General features: G+C 39.2%; 2 protein-coding genes across 5 annotated transcripts; both read left to right on the forward strand.

Moving 5' to 3' along the window:
• The first annotated feature begins 1,416 nt into the window (after positions 1-1,416).
• On the forward strand, positions 1,417-16,196 carry gnb1b (guanine nucleotide binding protein (G protein), beta polypeptide 1b). 2 transcript variants are annotated; one of them, XM_012873316.3, is made up of 11 exons: positions 1,417-1,753; positions 6,924-7,032; positions 7,152-7,190; positions 7,295-7,401; positions 7,528-7,591; positions 9,318-9,480; positions 9,600-9,666; positions 9,747-9,948; positions 10,056-10,272; positions 12,022-12,164; positions 14,515-16,196. In XM_012873316.3, the coding sequence occupies exons 2-10, from the start codon at positions 6,976-6,978 to the stop codon at positions 12,126-12,128; spliced, it is 1,023 nt and encodes a 340-aa protein (XP_012728770.1). In that variant the 5' UTR covers positions 1,417-1,753; positions 6,924-6,975; the 3' UTR covers positions 12,129-12,164; positions 14,515-16,196. The 2 variants fall into 2 exon arrangements, with proteins under 2 accessions (XP_012728770.1, XP_012728771.1); XM_012873317.3 differs by lacking the exon at positions 1,417-1,753 and adding an exon at positions 5,247-5,347.
• A 1,611-nt stretch (positions 16,197-17,807) lies between these two features.
• On the forward strand, positions 17,808-24,068 carry tardbp (TAR DNA binding protein). Of its 3 annotated transcripts, XR_002428791.2 has the most exons (6): positions 17,808-18,758; positions 19,953-20,116; positions 20,209-20,358; positions 20,473-20,643; positions 21,870-22,996; positions 23,741-24,068. XR_002428791.2 is itself a non-coding variant. In XM_012873331.3 (5 exons), exons 1-5 carry the CDS (start codon positions 18,518-18,520, stop codon positions 22,359-22,361), a joined length of 1,218 nt encoding a protein of 405 aa, XP_012728785.2. In that variant the 5' UTR covers positions 17,808-18,517; the 3' UTR covers positions 22,362-24,068. The 3 variants fall into 3 exon arrangements, 2 of the variants coding, with proteins under 2 accessions (XP_012728785.2, XP_012728788.2); XM_012873331.3 differs by having other exon boundaries at positions 21,870-24,068; XM_012873334.3 differs by having other exon boundaries at positions 17,816-18,758; positions 20,209-20,349; positions 21,870-24,068.
• The last annotated feature ends 233 nt before the right edge of the window (positions 24,069-24,301 follow it).

The following is a 24,301-nucleotide window of genomic DNA, read 5'->3' on the forward strand; positions in this document are numbered from 1 at the left end:
TATACTGAACCAGGGCTATAGCTCTCAAATGCCATGTGTCATTAATAGAGCTTGCATCAGAAGCATCTTACCTGAGCTAAGGAGACAAAGCACTGGCACATTTCTCAGTGCCCCAGAGTCCTCTTTTCAGACGAGAGTACGTTTTGTATTTAATTTAACAAAATTAAGATCCCAGAGTTTGGAGGAAAAGTACAGAATCAAAGCAATATGAAGCAGTATGAATTCTGATCAGTCAGAGACGATTTGCAGAACAAAGTCATCTGTTGGTGTCGATCCACTGAGCTTTATTAGGCCTGAAATCAGCAAAGCCGCATACCAGAAAGATTAGAGCACTCAATGCTTCCTTCCTTCTGCTTGCAAGCTTCATGGAGATGATTATTTCCAGCATGACTCGGCAGCTTCTTAAATAGCCAAAAGTACCAATACCTGCTTCCATAATCACAGTATCATTGTGACTGATTTTGACTGGCCAGAAAACCAAAACCCCACACAGAGTTTATCTAGGGTCATTACCCAGAGTATTATGAGAGATAGCAGACCGACTAATGCAGATGAGCTGAAGGCCTCTATCAAAAGAAACCTGCTTCCCTAATACCTCAGCAGAGTTGCAGATTGATCTTCCCATGCTGCGTTCGATGCACCAATTAATGCAAAAGGAGCCCTTAACCAAGTAGCCTATTGAGTGCAAGTATACTGTACACCAGATGGACATAGCTGACATTTTATTGGTCTTCAGTTTTGAGATTTTATTAGTTGTTAGCCATAGTCCTCAAAATTAACAAAAACTAAACAACTGCTTTAAGTTGTTTAGTTTACTTACTATATCATTACTATATTACTATTACTAAGTGTATCATCTAAATAAAACTACTTTTTAATTATATATTGTCTTTTATTAAGAGGCACCAGCACAATTTAAAAAGGAAATTTAGTTTCTGGCCCTTCCTCGTTGACATTACTTTGTAATAAAAAATCGAAATAGATTGACTTATAGTGTGTCAAAATTACTTTGGACATGCCAATATAATAACCGAGGGGGGAAATAGATATCACTGTGTAAGAAGAGGCAATCCTGAACATAACTTTAGAAGTTTGCGAGTGTTACTCGGGCTGGTTTGAGAGGAAAAGAAAAGCTCCAAAATGAACACCGTGTTCTTTATGAGTCTCGCTGATATACACACGGTGCAAATGAGACGCACGAAAGACTGCCGAAAAGAAACAATTAGAGTTGCGTCCTCGGTTCTCTAAAAAAAAAAAAAGCACTCCGATCTAATCGAAGCTGCTCTCGCTCTTTTCCATCGCTGCTGCCGCTGCTGCTGCAACGTGGGGTTTCCCAGCGCCGACTGCAGGGTTACCGCGCCCATCTCATCGGTCGATGGCTGCATGAGAGTCATACTACGGACAGGGCAGGTATTGGCTTTAGGTGGAGGTGAAACTCTAGGCTTCCTTGTCGGTGAGGAATAGTGACTTTTTAAAATTAGCTTGGTTGACTGCCAGTGCATTGTCATCCACACACGGCTTGTGGGTGTGATTTCCCCCCCCTCCCCTCACCCCCTCCCCTCTCAGCCTGGTTGTCAAGCTCCCCAGCCGTAGCCTGCGTTCGGGAAGGGCTGCTCCTCGGCAATCTGCGCTAGCTGGCTTAGCTAGTTCGAAGGCTAGCGCTGTGCTGTTAGTTGATGCGTGGATCGGAGGAATACACCGTCTTGGTTTCCAGTCAATGCCAAAACGCACAAACGGGCGCAGATTGAATCAGGTAAGGCAAAAAAAAAAAAAAAATTATCACAATATTGCGTTCGCCATATTTAACAGTTAAATGTTAATCCCATTAGCTGGTGAATTGTGGCATAATCGAAGTGCCCGGGGGTGGGGTAGCTGTAGCTAGCTCCTTTAGCCGCCAGTTAGCATCGGTTTGCTAACGTTAGGTTTTATTTTATTACGAGTAGATGCAGAAGTGTTTGCCGTAAGGGTGGTGGGGGGGATTAATCTCTGGACTTTGAGTCAGCAGCGGGCGCGTAGATAGATGTAACCACCGGTGTGTATTGTTTTACCCAGGGAATTGGGGGAGCGTTAACTACTCGCAATGTCGCCGAAAGGTTCTTGGATTCGTTTAAGTAACGCTAGCCTCCCCAGAGCTGCTCGCTGTCAGTGATGGCAATAATGGCCCAGGCAGTGTGGCCTAAAATACGAATCTCCAACCTGCCGGAAATCCTAAACGAACTATCCAAAAAAAAAAACAACAACACTAAGCGTTATGACATTGTCCCACATATGCTGCACGTATAGTTTTATTTATTTATGGTGTTGTTAAATGGTAAAGGTGTTGCTGTGGATTCGGGCTGACACATTGGGTTGGGCTCTAACAAACATCCCGTAAACAAATTTGCCATTAGATGTTTGGAATTGACCATTTGAAGATGTGATCTAGTAACACGGGTTATTTTTTTTTTTTACCCATTATCTCTTTTACCTTTTATTTTCTGTGACTCTACCTGGAATCAACACCTTTAGGATAGAGGGAGCATTGATGTGGGCGCGTTAACACCCTGTTTTTTTTTTTTAAGAAGCCCGACAAATACGTTAGCTTACTTTATCCACGGAGGCGCGTGTCTTTTCTTGGAAACCGTGTAAAAAAATAAAATTTAATTACACATTTTGGTCGCTCTGAGAGGGGAGAAAACATCTAGTTTATCACATTTATCTAACTGTAGCCGTACAGGCCATCGCCGCCCGACCTTGCTTTTTTTTTTTTTTTTTTTTTTTTTTACACTCCTGGGTTCCATTACAAGATTAAACAACTTAGTAAATATTCTGAAGCGTCGCAATTAAATTAGCCGGGTGGGGACAGTGGCGTTTAACGAGATTGGCGGAGCCCGACTAAGTGGATTTCTGCGGGACGGTAAACGACACACTTTTTCTGGGTTTATCCGGTGTCGGCTTAAAAAGCTAACCAACATAGCATTCCGTGTAATTGCGGAAGATCGGCGGAGTCCTCCCCTGAAGCGGCTGTGGTTAAGTTACTTTGCATTAGACGGCGTAGCCGCTCGGTTTCCCTGGTATAACATTGACAGAAGTTAGTGATTAGATTACATTTCCGGTATACGGTGGGGGAAAATTGGCGATATGGCGTTTTGTCTGTGACTTTTCTCGCGAATAGGAGCTTTTCCCCCGCCTGCAGGCCTACACCGCGGAACCTGCTAGCAAGGCTAACTAGCAGACAGCAGTCTGCAAGATGGCGTTTAGCTGCATCTTCTCACATTTTCATCAGTGCTTGTCAGGTTGTCAACGCACTCCGCGTTGGCAATTAAATGCAGATATTAGACTTTGATACCAAGGATCCGATTCTCGGCCCTCTTGTCGCGATGTTGGCGAACTGTTCTAACCCGGGGAACAGTGCGCGCTAGTAGGAAGAACAACAAACTAACTGAAAAGCTACCTGAGAGGCATTCAAATGCGATGCAAAGCGTTGGATTTGTTTGTAACAGTGGTGTAGGCAAATCACGGTGCTTACACAGAACTTCTTCCTTAGCTGTTTGCACACTGAATACAGTGTTGGTTCAACATGCACGCAGCAAACATGCAAAAAGAAAGGAAAAAAAAACCTGTTAGGTTTGCTAATGTAGTTTATTTTACTGCTGCCTTTTTTATGTTGCATAACTTCTGTTTGCTGTTAATGTCCAAGCTCATTGTTTGTTTGTTTTTTCAGATTACTTCTATTTATGCATATGTTCGTGAATAATGCACATTCCCCATCTCTTTGTACAAAGACAGGAGAACTAAAAGGGAATTTCTGCTTCAGGGCAGTCACTTTAATGGCAGCCATTAATCTAGGCACTTTCTCAAACTGAGTGCCTGGATTTTTTTCCCCCCCATGTGTGTTTATGAAAGAATTGAGATTAGACTCATCCTTTTATGATGCTCAAAACGTTTCGGTTGCCTGGACTGGCTTTGCCACTATTTCTGTTAGTGGACATGGATTGGATTAGAGACTCACTGAATGAGGATTTCAGCTTTTAGGATTATAGAGTTGCTCAGTGATATTGCTGGTTATGGCCTTTTCCATGATCCAGCTTTAGATCTGTAAAACATTGCATTATCAGAGTTTAGCCATACGGCTAAGTCGGCGGGTCATCTGGGAACAGATGTTTTCGTATATGTGCCCCTTTTTTCCCCTAAATTGGTTGAAATCGCAACTACATTTTCAGCATTAGCAGACAAACGCAGCTCTTTAAGCCTCACAGGACTTGGAAACAGCTAGTGAGCGGCCACTCCAGGCTGTTTGCTACTGCTCATTGTTTATCAGGCAGTCAGCTGACCCCGATCAGGCGCTTGGAAAGGAGAAGTGATGAGAGAGAGGAACTCTGTAACTGTAGATATCCATAGATCTCAATGGGAAATGTGTAGCTGTCTTTTTTTTTTCCCCCTCAATGTGGGATGTCTTAAACTTAGCTATGCCACAGCAGTATTACACACAAAAGTTTGAGTTCTGAATATAAAATTCCTCTCACGGTTATACCTTAGAACGAAGTCTAAACATTAACTCAAAATATAGCAGAACAGACTGCCCAGTACTTTTAACAGGTATTGAAAGTGATACAAACCAAATAGTTATGCTCACATTCAAGAGCTGAGTGATTTAGTTAAGGCTTATTAATTTAAAAATATTTATCAGATTTGAATTCTATTAAAAAAAAAAAAATCAAGGATATTTTTTAAATAAATAACTTAAAATATTAAATAGTGTCACAGCAGACATACAAAATGCACTGATTAGGGCTACATAATTCATATCAGTTTGTATGTCAGTCAATTAAGTTAATTTGTCAATTTACGTGGAGGGAAAATGTCTACAATAAAAGTATAATATTTATAAAATTGTAAAAGGCGTTTTCAGGTTTGTAAAAAATAATCCTTGCTTTTAATGTTGACCAGAAATCATTTTAATTATAGATTGGTCCAAAATCGAACAAATTTAATGAGATTGCAGTTAGAGTTGGATATATTGGACAGTTTTAGTTGTTATATTAGAATTTAGTAAACAGAATAATCAGAAACTGATGAAATTGATCGAACATGGTTGAAAATGTATAAATGGAGTTAAAACAGAGTTTAGATATCAACTATGTTGAAAGGCTACCATGGTGAAGATGGCATTTACCGTCTCTGGGTGTAACCACATAACTACATTCCATGACACATTTATTATAAGATTAATGAGCGTAAGAGGATCATCTATGTTAAAAAGGTCAACCGATCAGCAAATCTGAAAGATGTTGTAGACAGGTGGAGAAGGTTGTAGTCGTGTCCTGCAACGTCCTGGGACATTAGTGTACTGACTGAAAGGCACCAGGTAAGGTAACTGAGAAGAAAACTCAGCAATTTATTGCTTTAACTATCTTGGATCATTCTGTATCTAATGCTGTCTTTAGTTCCTGGTTGTCTTGGGTGTGCCGATTATAGAATCTTTATTTGTTGGTGGACAATAATTTATGCTTAAAGCTCATGTCAGAGATGTATCTTTTTAAAAAAAAAAAAAAAAAAAAAAAGCTAAATATCTATTGAAAATTGACTTTTGGAAAGAGGTTTAATTTGGAAACTATTCAGTCTTCATTTTGAAGTTCATATAAAAGCCGTTGTTACATTTTAGCATAGCTGCATATGTCTATTCACTCAAAGATGTCAATGTTTCTCACTGTAGGCAGAAATCTCATCAACTCTGGTGCCACAAATGATCCATTTAACTATTGATAACTGCAAACACTTTAGTGGAATTTGTTTTCTAGGTTTAAGTCACTTCTTTTCACAATGGTGGTGTATCAAATTGTAACTTTAGTCTTTAAGTTATTAGCTTCTAAAAAAAAAAAATTGTATTGGAATCATCCAAAGCTAAGGACTGTTTTTTTTTTTTTTTTTTTAAAAAAAGAAGGCAGTTAGCCTAATTGTATCCTAAACTTAATTCCCATTGATAAATGAGGCGTTAGTTGATTTAATATCAATAGAATAATCCTTTAAGGTCCCACAGTGGGGAAATTCAGGTGTATCATCAGCAAGTAGATTAGGGGGAAAAGTCCACAAAGGAAGACAAATATTTTACGGTTATTAAAAATGGCATTCTCAAATAAAATGAAATGTGCAACTGAGTATGGTGACCTGGCAGTGTACAGCATTCGCATATGTAACTATGCGTACAAAAACAACTGCAACAGACTATCAAAAAACGAATAAAAAAACATGGAAAAAGCTGTGTGGTAAACATCAGAGACATAAATACTTATCGAGTTTGTTGGGAGCAGTGATGGTTATAGAGTCTAACAGCTGCTGGGAAGAAGGATCTGTGATGACGCTCCTTAGAGCCCCATGGATGGACCAGTCTGTCGCTGAAGGAGTTTCACAGCAGCTTCCTGTATGGGGTGGGAGACACCGTCCAGCAGTGATTTTATTTTTCTAGTATGTGCTAGAATATAATTATTTTAAATTTTTTTAAATATTTTATTTTAAATTAAAGATATATATATATATATATACTTTATTAAGCAGTTAGAAGCCCTCTTGGTGCTGTATTAATATAAGTGGCTTATTGATCACTTGGCGAAAAGTCTGGCTATCCCAGGGATTGAGGTCAACAGGATAATGACTGCTTTTCGGATCACAGGAAAGTCATGCCTTAACAGGATTTGTCTGCCGATCTGAATCGTGTGTTAGGACACATCGACATTGCACTAGAAATATAAGGTTGGGGGGGGAAAAAAGAGCATTGTGTTGTCCATTTTATGGTAATTGTTTGCTGGCTAAAGTTTCTTTTTAGGCATTCCCATTCTGCGTTTTATTTGTCTTAAACTAACCTGCGATTTAGCGTTGCTCTTGCTCTTCAAAACGAATTGACACCACACATGCTTATCTTTTCCTCTTTCTCCCTTTTTCCCTAGATAAACCAGTGCCCCGGTAGTTGGAGTAAGGTAATTAAAAAAGCAGGATAAGATGAGTGAACTGGACCAGTTACGCCAAGAGGCAGAGCAGCTCAAAAATCAGATAAGAGTAAGTAACAAAATGATGTTGTCCCAAATACAGCCACACAGGTCGGTGTGTGTGAAGCTCACAAAGAAAGAGTTGCTGTGACGTGTAGAAATCTGCTAAAAAAATTCTTTGTTTTTCAGGATGCTAGAAAAGCATGTGCAGATGCCACACTATCACAGGTACTGTGCGACTCTTGCGTGTTTTGGTCAGAGCGATGCAGCGTGAATACATTCAAATTCAGGGAATTGTTTTGAATCTAACAAGAGTCTGTCATGTTCTGCAGATGACGGCTAGCATTGACCCCGTTGGCCGAATCCAGATGCGTACAAGACGAACGCTGCGGGGTCATCTGGCCAAAATCTATGCCATGCACTGGGGGACAGATTCCAGGTATTTCCACTTTGTCTTCTAAACACAGATTTTTTTTATTTATTTTTTTTGCCTAAATAATTGTTTTTCCAAGCTTGTCTTGTTGACCTTCCTACTATTCTTTTTTTTTTTTTTTTTTCCAAAAAGGCTTTTGGTCAGCGCCTCTCAAGATGGAAAACTCATTATTTGGGATAGCTATACCACAAACAAGGTGAGTTTTATTTAATGGTACAGTAAAAATTAAACATGCAGCAGTTTGGATGCATAAAGCAGTGATTTGCATTTTCACTGTCCTAGGATTAATTTTTTTTTTTTATTCAGTAAATAAAAATGTTCCGCTTTCAGAAGAAGTTTATTGGTTTTTCTTTGAAATGATCCAGGCAAAAGTAGAATTTTACTGCGCCAACCCTTTTTTGTGCTGAATCTGATACTTCTGTGTATAAAAAGGGGAAAAAAATGAGGGTATGGATTTAAAAACTATTAAGGTTGTTTTTACTATATTGAAATTGCTGTTGAGGTAAATTCACAGCAAACAGCCCTTCTAACTGGGAAATGAAATATTCTTCTGGTCCTTCTCTAGGCTCGCAGATAAGAGATTAAATTCACAAAACTAAACTTTAACACATTGCCTATTGTGTGAGAGGTAAACCCAGCTTATAGTGACTGCATTTTGCCATCAACTGGAATGAGAAAATATTAATTTTATTCACACTTTTTTGTTTGATGTTAAACCACCTGAGAATTTTCTAACCTGTCCGCTTCAAATGAATCAAAAAGTCAGTAATTTACTTTAGATATGCAACAACCAGAACTCTGTTGCTCATGTCCAGTCTCTGGTTTTTTATCTTTTGACTCATTCCTTTCAGTTCAGGTCTATGCTAATTTTATATAAGAACTATATTACAAGAACAGGTAAACACAGCATTCAAAATACTTTTTCTAGCCATCCTGCGGCTAGAGGCCATAAATTATTTACAATAGAAGTAATGCCATGCAGTGGTGAGCCAGTAGGTGCTGTAAAAAGGCTTTTACTATTATTTTATAACAAAAGTGCAGCAAATTCGACAGTTTAAACAGTTTTTATTCATTTACATTAATGATTTGCATGGCTATCATTACTTAAACCACTGTACAGAACAGACATACATTGGCTCTTAAGATTTTGCAAAAGGCTGCAAACGTTCCCAAATCCACAACATTTTCCGTGACAGAGGTTGGAAGCTCAGAAGGATAGCATGCAGTAACTTTTCTGGACTCCATTCAGCCATCCTGTTATCTGCGTTAAGTGTTGCTGTTTCACAGCCGGCGTTGGTTTCCTTCCAGTTTCTTGCATGTCTGCTTTTTCTGACGATATTTTTAACACTTCGCTGATACAGAACATCCCTAACCAACAGTCCCCACGTTGAAAAGCGTTGGGCGGCCTGGTAAAAGTGAAAATTCTGCCCAACTTGATGCATCTCTAGAATTGACCTACATTTGGGTATCTGCTTTTGGAAAGATCAGCGTCTGCCACAACCTGTCACCAGCTACTAAATTAGTCAGTTTGAGCAGTTTCTTATTGGGTAATGCTAAGCTATACCTCAAAGATTTTGGTGCTGTCATGCTTTGCTGCAGGATATTAGCAGGCACAGATTTATGACCACAAAGTTTCAGTGCTTGCTTTATCAGTTTAAACAATGTAATTTCTTCAGGGTTGTTTAAAAAAACTCACTTTAAAGGCCTTTCTACTCTGGTTCTGCTGATGGTCTTCAGCCTTTTTGTTGGAACACTTTCGCAGTACTGAGATGTGCTCAGTTCATATTTGTACTGCCATGCTCGTTTTAAAAAACTAAATAAACAAGCATCTGAGCTGTATACGTTTTTTTTTTTTTTCACTGTTCCTTGAAACTTGCGCTTTCTCTGAACTGACAAGTTTTCTATGTGGTTGTTGTTTACAGGTTCATGCCATTCCACTTCGATCTTCCTGGGTCATGACTTGTGCATACGCACCTTCAGGAAACTATGTGGCCTGTGGTGGCTTAGACAACATCTGCTCCATCTACAACCTGAAAACACGTGAGGGGAATGTACGTGTGAGCCGTGAGCTCGCAGGACATACAGGTATAGGATGCTTAACCCTTTACAAACGCAATGCTTTTATGTACATAAAACGGCGTTGACGTTTTGGTTTATTTACTGCTATCTTCTCACGCCTCTCAACCTGATTCTTCAACTTTTAGGATACCTGTCCTGTTGTCGCTTTATTGACGACAACCAGATTGTTACCAGCTCTGGAGATACCACTTGGTAAGGGGGAAAAAAAACAAGTGTTTTCTTGTGAAAGCTCATAAATGAATGGAAAACATTGTCTTTATTATATTTCCCAGTGCCCTTTGGGACATTGAGACAGGCCAGCAGACGACCACATTTGCCGGACACACAGGTGACGTCATGAGCCTGTCTCTTAGCCCTGACCTGCGGTCATTTGTCTCTGGTGCTTGCGATGCCTCTGCTAAACTCTGGGATGTTCGAGAGGGCATGTGCAGGCAGACTTTTACCGGCCACGAGTCTGACATTAATGCTATCTGTGTAAGTTGCTTAAACTCTTTCCCCCCGTTCTTTTAATGCACATTCGTAAAAGTGGCCAACCTACAAGTTGTAGCGCTTTTTTAAATATTTTTATTTGTGCGTTTCAGTTCTTCCCTAATGGCAATGCCTTCGCCACGGGCTCCGACGACGCCACCTGCAGGCTGTTCGATCTGCGAGCTGATCAAGAACTGATGATCTACTCTCACGACAACATCATATGTGGCATTACCTCCGTTGCATTCTCAAAGAGCGGCCGCCTTCTGCTGGCAGGATACGATGACTTTAACTGTAATGTGTGGGACACACTAAAAGCTGACCGTGCCGGTACGTAACAAAACGTGGTCTCTTTTTTTTTTTTTTGTCGGCGTCTTCTATTGCATTCAGGTGGTTTTGTACTGGGTGGTTGTACAGTGTGGCTCTGGGTTGTAAATGACTGGGAGATTTATCTAAGAAAATGGCTTCAGATCACTTTCCTTTTGTTTTGTCACGTAGTCGATTCTTAAAATTAGAGGCTTCCCTTCTACCACAGCGGTAGAGTTGGTAAAGCGTTTACCTCAAAAGCTAAAGATGGACGGTATGTTTAAAAGCTTATTCTGAGCACGACCACATTTAGACCAGAGAGTCACGCTGCCAGATGTCCTGATTCCAGCTGAAACATTTGGTTTAAAATGTGAAGATTTGTAATTATCATAATGATTAGAGGCAGTATTTTTGCTTTAGGCGGCAGCCATCTTAACTGTAGCCAGAGGAACTGCTCCTGGTGTCAGCAGGCCAGCAAGCAGTATTTACATAAACAATGTGAATAAAGCTAGCTGGTCCTCGATCCTGGTCCTTGGGGCCCCCGTTGTCCTTCATCTTTTCAGACGTGTGCGCACAACATTTTTGTGTTGTTGTGTTTCTAGTGTCGGTGTACACCACGACAGCGTGCATTTTCTCTAACAGCATAATTTGAAAACAGGTTTTAGAGTAGAAGGTTTCAAAACATCCCTGCCTCTGTTGTCGTGTACACTGGAAAAACTGGATGTGCAGAGTGACTGCAGCCAGAAGAAATGTGGACTCGCACAGCATAATGGACGCAGACCAGTTCAGAAATCATTGTGGTGTTTTTTTTTTTTTTTTTTTAACTAAAGGTCGTCTAAAGCAACAGGTTGACCTCGTCGTCTGACCCTATAAACACTTGAGTCCCCGCCATTAAGAAAGTTTATTTAGTGATGGTTCCTTTTTTTTTTTTTTTTTTTTTTCTTTTTTTTTAAGCAGGCATGTGTTTTTACACATTCATACTGCCTGCTAGTGGCATGGCAGGGAAAATTCACAAGTTTTAGCATATCTGATGGTGTGTTGCACGTGGAGATTTCAAAACATCATGTAGATGTGTGAACAGAAAGAGAAAAACAATCCTGTTTTAAATGGATTGTTGTCTGTCGCGTGTACGGGGCCTTAGGTGTGTCTCTGATCCCGGTACATGCATGTTAAACAATTGCACTGAGTCATCAGCATACCTGCCGATTCTGCAGAAGCCTGTTAATCACCTGTTCATTTAGGTCAGGTATGTGGCAGCAGGAAAACACCTACAGCATGGTGACCATTACTGAAAATCACTACTCTGTAACTCTTTGTAGTCTCTTTAGAACAAATTCATATCACATGGACGTTGTCGAAACCAAAGTTTCTGAAGACTATTAGATTATATAATTTTACTATAGTTGCATCGTAAATTTCTGCTCCGGTTAAAGTTGTTATAGTTGGACAATGAATCAAAAATGTATGTGACAATGTCTACTTATATCTTAAACCCAAGAGTTACAATAGCTGTCAGAAACCCACCATCCATACCACCATCCATACCAGGCATCTCTGTTCTGTAGGAAGGGGTTAAACGTTGGTAACTTGTATGTAAAAGTGCTGGAGTCACATTAAAAATAAGTTACATTTGTATCGAAGATGGGGAGGCCATTGGCTGAAGTTTTGAACGTAAGATACGGTCAATAATTTCACAAAGTGAATATATTTTAATTGTTAGTCTGGTGCCTCTTGATGTTAACTGATTAATTATTATTTATTTATTATTTTTAGGTGTGTTGGCTGGACATGACAACCGCGTTAGCTGCCTGGGAGTTACTGATGACGGCATGGCAGTTGCAACGGGATCCTGGGACAGTTTTCTGAAGATCTGGAATTGAAGCCTGAAGGTTCTTTTTGTCGTATTTGCATTAAAGGTAGAGATGCATCGGTCAGAATTTTATATTCTGGCTAATTTCCAATCTCTTTTTTTTCGTTTTTTTGTAAAGTTTTGACCTGCTAATACTTTCTTCGTCTCATCCTGATTTCTCTTTAGGAACAGCATCTGAAATGTTTCTGCTTTTTTTTTTTATAAGCTTTCCCTTTGTGAGCAGTAGGGCTGACACTCACTATGCTAAAATGTCAAACTCAACGTAGATTCTAAGAGAAATTCTCAATACCATTTTTGATACCCTGGCAGGGTAGAGGGTTACGTTTAGTTAAGAGCAAAAACATTATTTACAATGTGACAAAATTATCTTTAACTTTGGGCAAAACCTAAAAGTAGGGGACTATTCAGCCCTGGTATAGAGAAATGTGTAGTTTAAATGTCCCTTCTCTGTTTGACGAAACAGTAGATCAGATAAAACTCAGTATGCGTTAATATCCTTCATGGAAGTATACACCTTTCATTCAGTCATGCAGTTATTTTATTATATTTATCTTTAGTGTACCACTTTGTTTCCATTTGCTGTCGATACAATTAATTGTTACTGCTGAGGGAAGAATCGTGCTATACTAAAATAGTTTCAAAGCAAAGATGGATCTGGTGAATAGAAACTATATTTTTACAGTGTAAACAAGAATCTGGTCCATGCAAATGTATTCAGCAGCAGCCCTGGGCAATTTCTGCCTTTCTGCTCATTTAGCATTATATTTCCTTTACTGATCAACAGGGCAAAGGGGTGCACTGGGTAGTTGCTTCACGGTTTACTGGCTGACTGAGCTGTCAGATGATTGTTTTCCTGTGTGGATTCGTACTGCAGAAGAACAGATCGTGGTTAGGAAGTGCACGCCTGGGAAGCGCATGTCGACGGGACGGCAGATCGACAGATCCCCTGTAATTGGCCCGGCCGTGAAGCTAACAACTGATAGCATTAGCTTATGTCGTCTGGGAGCTTTATTGCTTCACTGTTGGAGATCCAGTAGCTTTACTGACTTTTTTACGGTGCTCTCAAACGTTTTAGCTCGTAGCTTAGCATCTAGTATTGTTCAGCATTTCGTTTTTCAGTCGGGCTCATAGGGAAAGTTTCTCCAATGTTTTTGGGTTTGTCTTGTCGAAAAAAAGGGTTGCATGTTTTTCTGGTTGTACATAACATGTTAGCATTATTTAAACTGCCAGCAGCAGATCATTAAGAGGAGCAGCGTAGTGTACGGAGGTATCCATTTTGATAACCCTAGAGAGAAGTTATTATATAGGAGAGACGAAACACCATTGTGGTTGCTTTGTGAGAGAACAGTTGCTGAAAATCTGGGTTTGATGACATTTTAAAACAAAGACGAAATTATTATGGACTTGAAACGTTCAACTATTTTATCATCTTGCGTTTGTAATTGGTATGCTGCTAGTGTTGAATCAACAGCCTCTATGTATTATCTAAAGGATAGTAGACCCTTTTGTTAAGTTTGAAATTTCAAAAAGTCTGCTAATATTTCTATACACAAGATGTTTCCAGACAAACAGAAATAAAAGCTCAAAAGAATAAAGCAGAACAAACTTGCTGTACCTCATTCAGCCTTCCTGTTATCTGCTGAATGTCTTGCTCTCTCTTTCCACCTGTACGAACCTTGTATTATAGAAAAGGTTCCTTTTCAATACCTTCTTAAGTCTCTGTTTTGCGCTGACTTTTTTAAACAATTTATTAACAATGTAAAGAAGAAAAAGCGACCTTCATTACACCTTTATTAGCACTTGGGTTTTGTACATTCACTAAAAATGTTAGATTTTTTTTCCTTGAGTTTTCGACCAGCTAATCGCCGGTCAGGGTAGCCGAGGCAGAGAGACTTATCCATTTCTGATCACCAACTCAATTATTATTATTTTTTTTTATTTAAACTTTTATTTGGAAAGGCAAGTTACAATTACTTTGTACAATCCAGCTTCCACCACAATGGAAGTATGAGCAGAAATAATATAAGCCAATCCGGTATTTTTGTATAATAACCGAACATTCATAACAAAAGGGTGAGTGGGGGGTGACGGTGGGTCTACTCTTATTTTTCTTGTGTTATGGGAAGAGCACAATCAAGAACATAATTTTGCCATCATCCTGAACCAGGGTACAATACACACATCACAACAGTATTTACATGTGGTAGACATATTTAGTCCACAGGGATTACCGATTTTACATAGTTTGTCCACTTAGACCAGATCCTGAAGAAACCAACTCAATATTTGTTAATCTGGTAATCAATATTTATCCTGAGATCTCATGGGCTTACTCAGCTGCTTGGTATAGACATCTGTTCTGTCTTTTCTTAAGGTGTCTTTCTTTTCTCCCCCAGATGTTCTTTTAACTCCAAAGTTGACTGGAAGACCATTACAACTTGAGAATGTTCACAGCATCATCTTTAACACTGTTTAAACTGACTTGGACACCACAAAAAAACGAAGGGAAACCAATGCCTTTCCTACACAAAGAAGAGCACAATTGTTTATCACCTAGTTAAGAAAGGATCTCCTGTGGTATCAAATCAGAAACTTGTGCATTCCTTCTTGGACCATTTTATGTTACCTTGAAAGAGAAAACAACACTATCATCCCATGCAAATGTGTGTGTCTTGAAAGCAAATGTTGGAGTGTAATTGTACAAATTATTTAACTTTTTTTTTTTTTTTAAGATTTCTATTCTGATGGTTTATTATTCTTGATGGCTTTTCTCTTTTGTCATATTTCTTTAGTGGTTTTAGATATGTTTGAATTACAGCTTGTCTTTGTAATCCAGGTAAATCATATGAGAAAAAAACATGCAGAAGTAAAAGCTTGGATCATATTACACGAGCAGCTTTCGGAAATGTCCATGATGTATTTATATTCTAGCTGTTTTTGTTCCATCACGGCTTTTTGCACATGAAGCTTCGCCTCTAAACTAATAACATTGTTAATTAACCAGGCACATGCTATAAGTTATGAATGCTCATTCCAGTACAAACGGAGTTATTATGAGGAAAATTATCCAGTTAAACCCCCTTGATTCTTGTACATGCCTTTTTGGCTTTTGATGGGGAAGGGCCGGGCAGGGATTTAGGTTTCCGAGTTAAATAAGGCATGGCTTGAATTTACTATATAGACGGGGGTTTTGTGTTCTGTATCCACTTTTGAGTGAAACACCTCACTTAAATACACACTTCCTTTGCTTGGGACTGCAGTTACAACTCTGTGAATGAAATGTACAAATCAATGTCTGAAAATAATGGTCTGATGTTTTAAGTTAAGACATACAATTTTGTCTGCCATGAGTTAATTTAGATGTGCATGCTGTAGACTTGCTTTCAATGGTGCAAAAATCCTAGATTTTCTTTTGTTACCAAAAAGGAGAGTTTAACCTATTGATTGAACTTAATAGAGGCCATTTTTTTTTGGCTCAAACTCTGCCTACATCATGTACTAATACTGGTAATGCTATGCACCAGAGTGGGCAAGAATGATGAAAGGCTTGATATTAACTTCATACTTAGTGTAAATTATGCTTACCAGTTATATTGATGCCATTTTTTTTTTATTATAGCAATCATTGTGAGAAATCTATCCTCTCTCCTTCCAATCTTCACTCTCTCAATGGAACAAAAATGTCCTCACATACTGTCCATACTAAAACTTTTGTACATTTTTATTTTTATTGGTCTTAAACTGAAAATCAGAGCATCTGAATGCCATTTCACTGTATACAGGAGCACTTTTGTTAAGGTTGTGAGATACTTTCACTTTTCTTTTCTTCTGCAATGATGTACAATAAATGTGACGTATTCGTGTGTGGCCACAAGTGAAAATGCGATTCAACTGAGATGGATTCTCCTTTTCTCTTTCCATTGATACTATAGAGCTCTGCACCCTTATGTACCTTTCCACTTTTTGTATTTCATTTCAGTCTGTTGGTGTTCCACGGTGAGCTGGATGCAAGATAGATACTGTACTAAATTGTACTGTTATTGATTGAAAAATGTAATAAAAAGCTGTTTGAGATCTCTTTTGGGTGCATTGAATTCAAACGCCGGATAGACTCAATTGTTTTGCAAAGACACGCATTAGTCAATACCCGGTTAACACTTAATACAGGTAATTGTGAGGAAACTTCACTTGTGTATATAAAAAAAATAAAATAAAACGTCAGGCTTCTAACTTTTCTTTGTATTGTAATTGCTATTGGCAACTAAAAATACATTTTCCTCACGTTTTTTGCATTTTCATATAAGGTGTCTAAAATGTATTCATTTGCATGTTCAGACAAATGCTGACTTTATTGAAAAGGTAGAGGTCTCATAAATATTTGTATCAAAAAAGCAACAGGTAGGGGAGGGGTAGCATTGCATTAATGTCTGAGTTTTACAGTCAAGAGAGAACGCACAAAAGTATCTGGCATCAGATAACTAGATAGCTGGTGAATAGGTATTTTTAGTGATTTTATAGCCATAGCTTTCTAAAACTTGTTGAATGTGATACTGAAAACAGGCCTATGCCTAGATCTGACACATTGGAAATGCATTCTCAAGTAAGCTTTTCAAAGTCATTAGTTCCATTTTTAAACTCAATTTAAACATTTTGAATGAAAGAAAAAAAGTTGAATGCAATTTATATATTTTTGTGGGATTATAGCCTAGACTAAAACATTTCCAGAACACTTTCCTACTGTAAAGTACCTGGAGTGGTCAGTATGACTACGCACTATAGATTCAGTCCATTTATTATTCATCTTTGAAAGAGGTCTGACGTGCATATTCCGTCAGGAAAGAGAGTTGTGACGTTGCTGTGTTACAATCAAGTGAAGGAAGAAAAAAAAAAGGAAATCTTTAAAACTATATAAATTATGTAAAACCAATATTTTATATATGCCTACAGAGAAGTGCTATTTTTTTGTGAATGTTAGACACATTTTTTTATGAACATTTATTCACTTTACATGCCTATTAAAATTTTTACCTTTTCTGGTCTGGCAAAAAGTACATATAAAACTTGCATATTTTTAATGGTATGATGGCCAAGAGGGAAACATAAAATAATGCCAGAAAGTTTATAATTTCAATTAAACTTTATTGTCATTGTGTATGCGCAGAGTGCTTACAAAACGAAATTTCGTTGCATACAGTTTACGACAAAGTAATGAGATAGCATTTGAAATAAAATAATGTATAGGGAAAATTTGATTTTACTTAATAGAGTTGTATAGAAAGAAATTTGGCCGAAAATAGAACCTATATGAAGCTTTTAAAGATACAAATTTGTAATGCGTTTGGTTTTTTTTTTTAACTCGGTAGACGTGGTTTTGTTGTACATGTTTTTCTTTGAATATAGGTGTTTGAGGCTTTTTTTTTTTTTTTTTTTTTCAAATTCACACTTTTCCTTCTTTTAGTCTGGCAAATGGTATGTATGACTACTATAACAAAATTAGCGTGTATTCAAACGAAGTAGTAAATTTGAACAGCCCGACATTTATAATTTGGGGAGGTTGGGCGGTTGGCCGCCATCTTGCTTTTACTGACCAACCACAGTAAGCAACTGGCGGAAGTTGTCTCTGTGGGTGACGTAAACTCGGCCTGGGCGGTTCTTGTTAGGGGGGCAAGAACAAAGCAAAGTGATTATCCAATGTCTAGTCCATCACAGTTATGGAAATACTGAAGTAAATTAGCATTTGTACAATATCTAACAGTTGATGTAATCGTTAGGTAACAACAGTTGATTTGATTTGGGGTTTTAAAGACGCAAGTTAGAGAAATGTACCCCTCCTAAAAAGTATACCGCCCAGTCAAATGACGTAGTTCCTCCTTCGCTTAGCCTCGTGCCATTTTGGAAGGCCTTACGTAGTGTCGTCTGTTATCGCCTCGCTGAAAAACGTTAATATTTACCGTGCGTGTTACTTTACGTGTTAATTGTCACGGGTTAATTGTTAAAGGTTTGAAACGGCTCCGGTATGCGCACACTGGGTCGAAGGGGAAATTTGCTTTGTTAAAGTTTATTCCTCCTGGCGGGAGAAAGCACATTGCAGCTGTTGTCATCCGGTGTTGACGGCACATCGCCGTCCCGTCTTGCATCAAACAAAGGAGGACTAAAGCTGATGTTCGTCCTTTCTGCACAATCTACAAGAACTATATGAGAAAGTTAACACTGAGCCTGCCGTGACTTGGTTTGGTGAGGAGACGTGTTGTTGAGAAGTTTCTGTCCCTCGGAGAGAGAGAACCAACAAAGCGGACTGACTTACTCAGCTCTGTTAGCATCAGCTAAGGTTAGCCGGGCTAGCAGCGAGCTAACCGAGGTTCGGTTTTCATTCAGTTATTTTGTTCTTTAAACACGAGAATGGCCGAGGGGTACATTCGGGTGGCAGAGGAGGAAAACGAGGAGCCCATGGAGATCCCGGCCGAGGACGACGGCACGGTTCTGCTGTCGACGGTTGCGGCTCAGTTTCCAGGCGCGTGCGGCCTACGGTTCAGGAGCCCCGTGTCCCAGTGCATGCGTGGAGTACGTCTCGTGGAGGGGGTCCTGCACGCGCCAGAAAACGGATGGGGGAACGTCGTTTACGTCGTGAACTACCCAAAAGGTAAACACGTACCAAAATATGTTATCCTGTGTGACGGGAGGGGAACCCATACTCATGGCGCTGTTTCCCCCCGTAGTGGGAGTGGAGAAAGAAAAATGACATGACTTTTTTTGTTTGTTTGTTTTGTCCACGCTATAAAGATTAGAGTAGCGCAGCTGAAACTGTGCACATAGTCTAATAAAGCATCCAGTAACGTTTTAAGAAATGTTTAAAGTTGATAATTCTGATTTGCAGCATACTTACGCTGTCTTAGAGCTCCAGTAATGATGATTTAACGCTGGATACCTATGGATAATGTTTTCTTTTTAAGTCATTATCCCCATTAAAAAAAACAACAACTAACATTTAAAAACAGGAATGTCTGAAAAGTAAATGGTATTTGAGCTTGGTTCCTATTAAGAAAGTGTCTTTTTATGTTTGATTTAACACTGCAGGTTGTTTTGTTTTTTTGTTTATATTTTGTTCTATACACAGGTTGATCATTTAGGTCTTGTTTACCCTCTTAAAATACAAATCAATTAATAAATAATGGGCTCCTGAACCCATTAAAATCACTGTTTTAATTTGCAGGCATTTAGTTCATTTTTTTGTTTTTAATACAAACAACAAATGTCTCACCGACTGATAAATTCAATCTAAGATATTTTAAAAGTACTGGGAAAGGCGTAAGAGCAGCCATTTATCTTGTGGCCAATTAGGAAGCCTACTTTGTCTTGATGTTTCATGGTTTGGGAACTTTTGTAATGAGTGTTCAGAATGGTAACTTAATAATAAATATTAAAATGAAACATTTGTAGGAATTTGATCTGTTTGCTTTTAGTGTAATTTTGTTCTCCGTGTGTAAATGTGTTCATAAAAGTACAAATGACTATAAATAGTTTCTTTAAAAGTATTTTAATACTATGAATGTTTTTAGGCCTGGGCATCAGCAACCCATCCTTTGCTTGATTTATCAAAAAATAACCAACCAAAGTTTTTTATGTCGGGTTGCAAATATCAGACGTCTACATTATGCAAAGTTGATCAATTTACTGATAAAAGAACATTTAAATGTAAGCTCAACTAAAAATATGATCTTTTGTTGTTGAGGGTTTTTCATTCGGATAACGTGTGATGAGTTATGATCCAAAACATCTTGGGTCATTGTCAATGTTTAAGGTTAAATATATATATATATATATTCTTTTATTTTAGACAACAAAAGGAAAATGGATGAAATTGATGCCTCTTCTGCTGTGAAAATGAAGAGGGGGGACATGAAGACATCAGACCTGATCGTTCTGGGTCTCCCTTGGAAAACAACTGAACAGGACCTGAAAGATTACTTTAGCACGTTTGGAGAAGTCATAATGGTTCAGGTACTCGTGTGACATTTTTTTTTGTTTTAGAAACATTTATTATTGTTGTATATTTGGTTCCATAAATGTTTGTTGTTGTTTATGGCCTTCAGGTAAAACGGGATGCGAAGACCGGTAACTCTAAAGGATTCGGCTTTGTGAGGTTCACGGAGTATGAAGCCCAGGAGAAGGTGATCTCCCAGCGCCATATGATCGACGGGAGATGGTGTGACTGCAAGCTTCCTAACTCGAAGGTGAATATGGTAATGTCCATTCACATAGCCTCAAAAATCCACATAGCCACAAATAATGGGTAGGGAAAAAAAATTGTTTTTTAACACACTAGAGCAATTACGTCTCCACTCTGCTGTTCGCAGCAAGGTCCAGATGAGCCACTGAGGAGCCGGAAAGTGTTTGTTGGGCGTTGCACAGAGGACATGACCACAGATGATCTCCGTCAGTTCTTCATGCAGTACGGAGAAGTCACAGACGTCTTTATCCCCAAGCCGTTCCGTGCTTTTGCCTTTGTTACCTTCGCAGACGATCAGGTATTGGATTAAATGCAAAAGAATCTCACTCTCCTGGTATCTCTTCCTATAAGTTTAAGTTTTGCTTTTTGATCACCCTCAGATGTTTCAGATCATCAAACCACTTTTCATGTCAGACCACAACAACAAAAAATCAATTGAAAACTGTGTTTTGTTAGAGGAAATTCTCTGTATATTGTCAATAACATATTTTGCAAAGCAGAATTAAATTTCAAATGGCAGGTTAGGCCCTGATTACTGGCGGACCTGTAAAACCAACAAGTCGCTTGAATACAACCTGTCTGACATCATGAAGTAGGCTAGAGGCTCTTAAAAAGCAACACATCATGTTAATGAAAATCATTAATGTCTATCAATCAGCAATGGATTAGAAAGCCTTAGAACTCCCGCTAACCACAGTGAGTTATTATCCAGAAATGGAGGAAACACGGAGTGGGCGGCCTACCAAACAGGGTCCAACATCACATCAACAACTCACCCAGAAGGTGACAGAAAGATCCAGAGAAATGGCCTTCACTGGAGAGGTCCAGAGTGTAACCCACTGCTGCCCAAAAACAACCAAATAATCCTAATTTATATCTGCCTAAAAGCATCTTGAGCTCATAATGTCCACTAAAGAATGACTAATGAGCCAAGGAATACATTTTTTATCATTGGGCTGCAAACTTTTTCTTTATTTCCCTTAAATCTGGATAATTTTTTCAAGAAATACATCAAATAGAAGTTCAGAAATAAATCACCCTTCTTGTAGAAGGGTGATATGTTTGTTTCTATTAGATGCATTTTTGTGTCCTAAAACCACAAATTTACTACGGATAACAAGTCCAGTTGCCTTTTTTTTACTTTTTTTGGAATAAACAGTCTTTCCAGTAGGCATTGATAAAAAATGATACAAGGTTTTTGTAGGTTAATAGATTTTATTGTAAAGAATAAGGGCTAAACTGCTCTTTGGCTTGCAAAGGTTTAGATGATTGTACCACGGTTTACGCTGTGGCCGAATTAAGCCCTTTGAGGGACCGCCTACAACTTCACATAGGTCCAGGGTTATTTAGACACATTCTGTTCCTTAATATGTAAAACAATTATTTTATATCTACTCTGGTTATCTTTCTCTAAAATGAGTTTGATGAGACGAAGCCTCAAAGAGTGATTAAAGAAGGAAAACTGGCAGCTTGGTGCCAAGGGGCCAGTGCCGTGACCTCATTTCTGTGTTCTGTCCCCAACAGGTGGCCCAGTCTCTCTGCGGAGAGGACCTCATCATCAAAGGAGTCAGTGTTCACATCTCAAACGCTGAGCCCAAACACGGCAATAGGCAGTTTGATCGCACGGCCCGGTTCGGAAACGGTTTCGGGGCCCAGGCGTTCGGTAGCAACCGCAGTGGGTTGGGGAGCAGCGCCAACAGTAGTCTGGCCAATTTCGGTTCCTTTAGCCTGAACCCGGCCATGATGGCCGCTGCTCAGGCCGCTCTGCAGAGTAGCTGGGGCATGATGGGTATGCTGGCCAGCCAGCAGCAGACGTCCACCTCAGGCAGCAGCTCTAGCGGGACAAGCTCAAGCAGGGACCAGGCTCAGTCTTTCAGCACAGGCAACAGCAACTACGGCACCAGCTCGGCTAGTCTGGGCTGGGGCTCAGGGTCTAACTCTACAACCAGCGGTAGCGGGTTTAGCTCAGGGTTTGGGTCCAGCATGGAGTCAAAGTCTTCTGGGTGGGGTATGTGAGTTCGGTGTTTTCAATGGTAAGTATTGTGAGAGAGACGAGTCTTTTCCAAAAGTTTATTTCTGGTGTTGATGCGTATCTGAAAACTAGACCCTTTTTGTGAAAGATGTTTTCTACATTTGGAAACAAAAAACAAACAAAAAAAAAAGCTAAAGATCTAATTTAGGAATTGTTGCAGTGAGTTGTTTACCAGGATCTCTGACTAAAGTGCTATTTTTTTGCTGTCTTGTTTGTATCCATTTCAACTGGATTCTCTAATGCATGCATTGTGCAACGTGACGCCCATTTAGAAAAAAATGCATGAATGTCTGTGGTTCACCATTATCCGCCGTTTGTCACCATCGGCTTTAAAAGGGCAATCTTGCATTGGAAAGAATCTGGTTGAAACCCAAAATGTCTTTATTTTATTTTACTTTTTTTAAAGTGCAACTTTATTTGCAGTCAAGTTCTGTGGAAAAAGCCTTCACTGAGATCTCTTCTGCAGTACACCTCTCTTCCGTTTCCCCCTGCGAGGAAGCTCCTCTTTGGCAGCATTCTTGAGGGGGGGGGTGGTGATACCCGTATCATTCTCCCTCCTCCCACCCCGTAAATGCTATGCCATCAAAGAACGGCCTCGCTCCACATGTTCCGCGAGACGGTGGGTGTTTTCACTTTTATCCACTCTTTTTTTTTTTTTTTTTTCCTTTTAAATGGAGAGAACTGCGCAACTGACGTTTTAAGAACTGCTGAGTGCGATTGCGGATGGCTTGTGGCGAGGAGTGAAGCGATGAGTGAGCGAACGGAGAGAGGCGCGTGGAAAGGACTGCTTGTGCGTTGGTAGAGCCCAATTTGACTGCTTTTCTGAGTGTGTGATGAAAAAAGTGTGTGAAGCTGCGGATGCGACGAGCGCCTCCCCCTAACATGGACATTCTTTAATTAGTACTTCAAGATTTGTCCTCCTTTTTTTTTTTTTTTTTTTTTTAATCTTTGCAAGTTTTTCCTTCCTTCTAAGTATGTCTAAGTGTAGAAATATAAAACCTGTAGTGGAATGTTGTGATGAATATCTGTATTGCTTATATTATCTGATTTGAATGCTGTATGGCGTGTGCTTTCATGTTAATTGAACTGATCTGTAAGTGTGTTCTTGATGTGGGTGACACCGGCTGAAGACTCTGGGGGGCCGCGAGTGAGGATGTGAGAACGTGGAGACGTGTGTGTCCAATGGCGCCCAGTAGCTCTTTGTTGTTTGTGAGGTGTGTTTTTTTTCAATGAAAGGAGGAAAACAAAAAAAATGTCAAATGAAGGGAGTTCTCTAATAAAGTTCATTTGAATAGATACTTAGCTGATGCTGCTTGAGTTGGTTTGTCCAATCAAAAACATCTAATTCGATTCACATATCTAGGGACCTTGGGCTCTGCTGGTCGAGGTCTCCGTTTGAACGCTGACCTGAAGGATGAAGATGGGAGTTCCAACACTTTTCAGTGTGTGTGGCCTTCTCAGACATGACATGGGGTAGCACCTGCCTTTTTGTTGACTTTCTAGGTTAAAGCATAACCATCTACTTTGAAGGTGCGTGGTAAGTTTCAGAGCTTTAATTTAACAAACATACAGCCATTTAGGTGGCTTTATCAGCCTTCTTCCTCTTAAAGTACATAAAGAAAACAAAGGATTCATTGAATATTGACTTTTTTTCATAGCTAAGTTTTCCAGAATCAAGATTTCTCTTAAAAGCTATAACAAAAGAAATATACCTGTGCAAATTCTGTTATCTGGGTCATTGCAATAGGAAAAGGAAAAAAAACGTACACTTTTTGCATACAATTAAAGTAATGTTTCTTGTAAAATAAAATTGTTTACCAAAAAAAAAACCCAAATGAAATAAGTTCTCCTTGTATCATTAAAATGGAACAGTGCTCCACATTTAGGTAAAAGTAGTTGCTTCCTCACAAGAAAAATTGTAGCT

This window comes from Fundulus heteroclitus, chromosome 20 (assembly GCF_011125445.2).
Source record: "Fundulus heteroclitus isolate FHET01 chromosome 20, MU-UCD_Fhet_4.1, whole genome shotgun sequence".
Taxonomy (NCBI): Eukaryota; Metazoa; Chordata; class Actinopteri; order Cyprinodontiformes; family Fundulidae; genus Fundulus; species Fundulus heteroclitus.

Coding starts and splice junctions, on each gene's coding strand:
- tardbp (XM_012873331.3), top strand. CDS start 18,518: ATGGCCGAGGGGTACATTCGGGTGGCAGAGGAGGAAAACGAGGAGCCC. Junction 20,359..20,472: donor CTAACTCGAAGGTGAATATG/GTAATGTCCATT, acceptor TGCTGTTCGCAG/CAAGGTCCAGATGAGCCACT. Junction 20,644..21,869: donor TTACCTTCGCAGACGATCAG/GTATTGGATTAA, acceptor TGTCCCCAACAG/GTGGCCCAGTCTCTCTGCGG.
- gnb1b (XM_012873316.3), top strand. CDS start 6,976: ATGAGTGAACTGGACCAGTTACGCCAAGAGGCAGAGCAGCTCAAAAAT. Junction 7,033..7,151: donor AGCTCAAAAATCAGATAAGA/GTAAGTAACAAA, acceptor TTTGTTTTTCAG/GATGCTAGAAAAGCATGTGC. Junction 10,273..12,021: donor ACTAAAAGCTGACCGTGCCG/GTACGTAACAAA, acceptor TATTATTTTTAG/GTGTGTTGGCTGGACATGAC.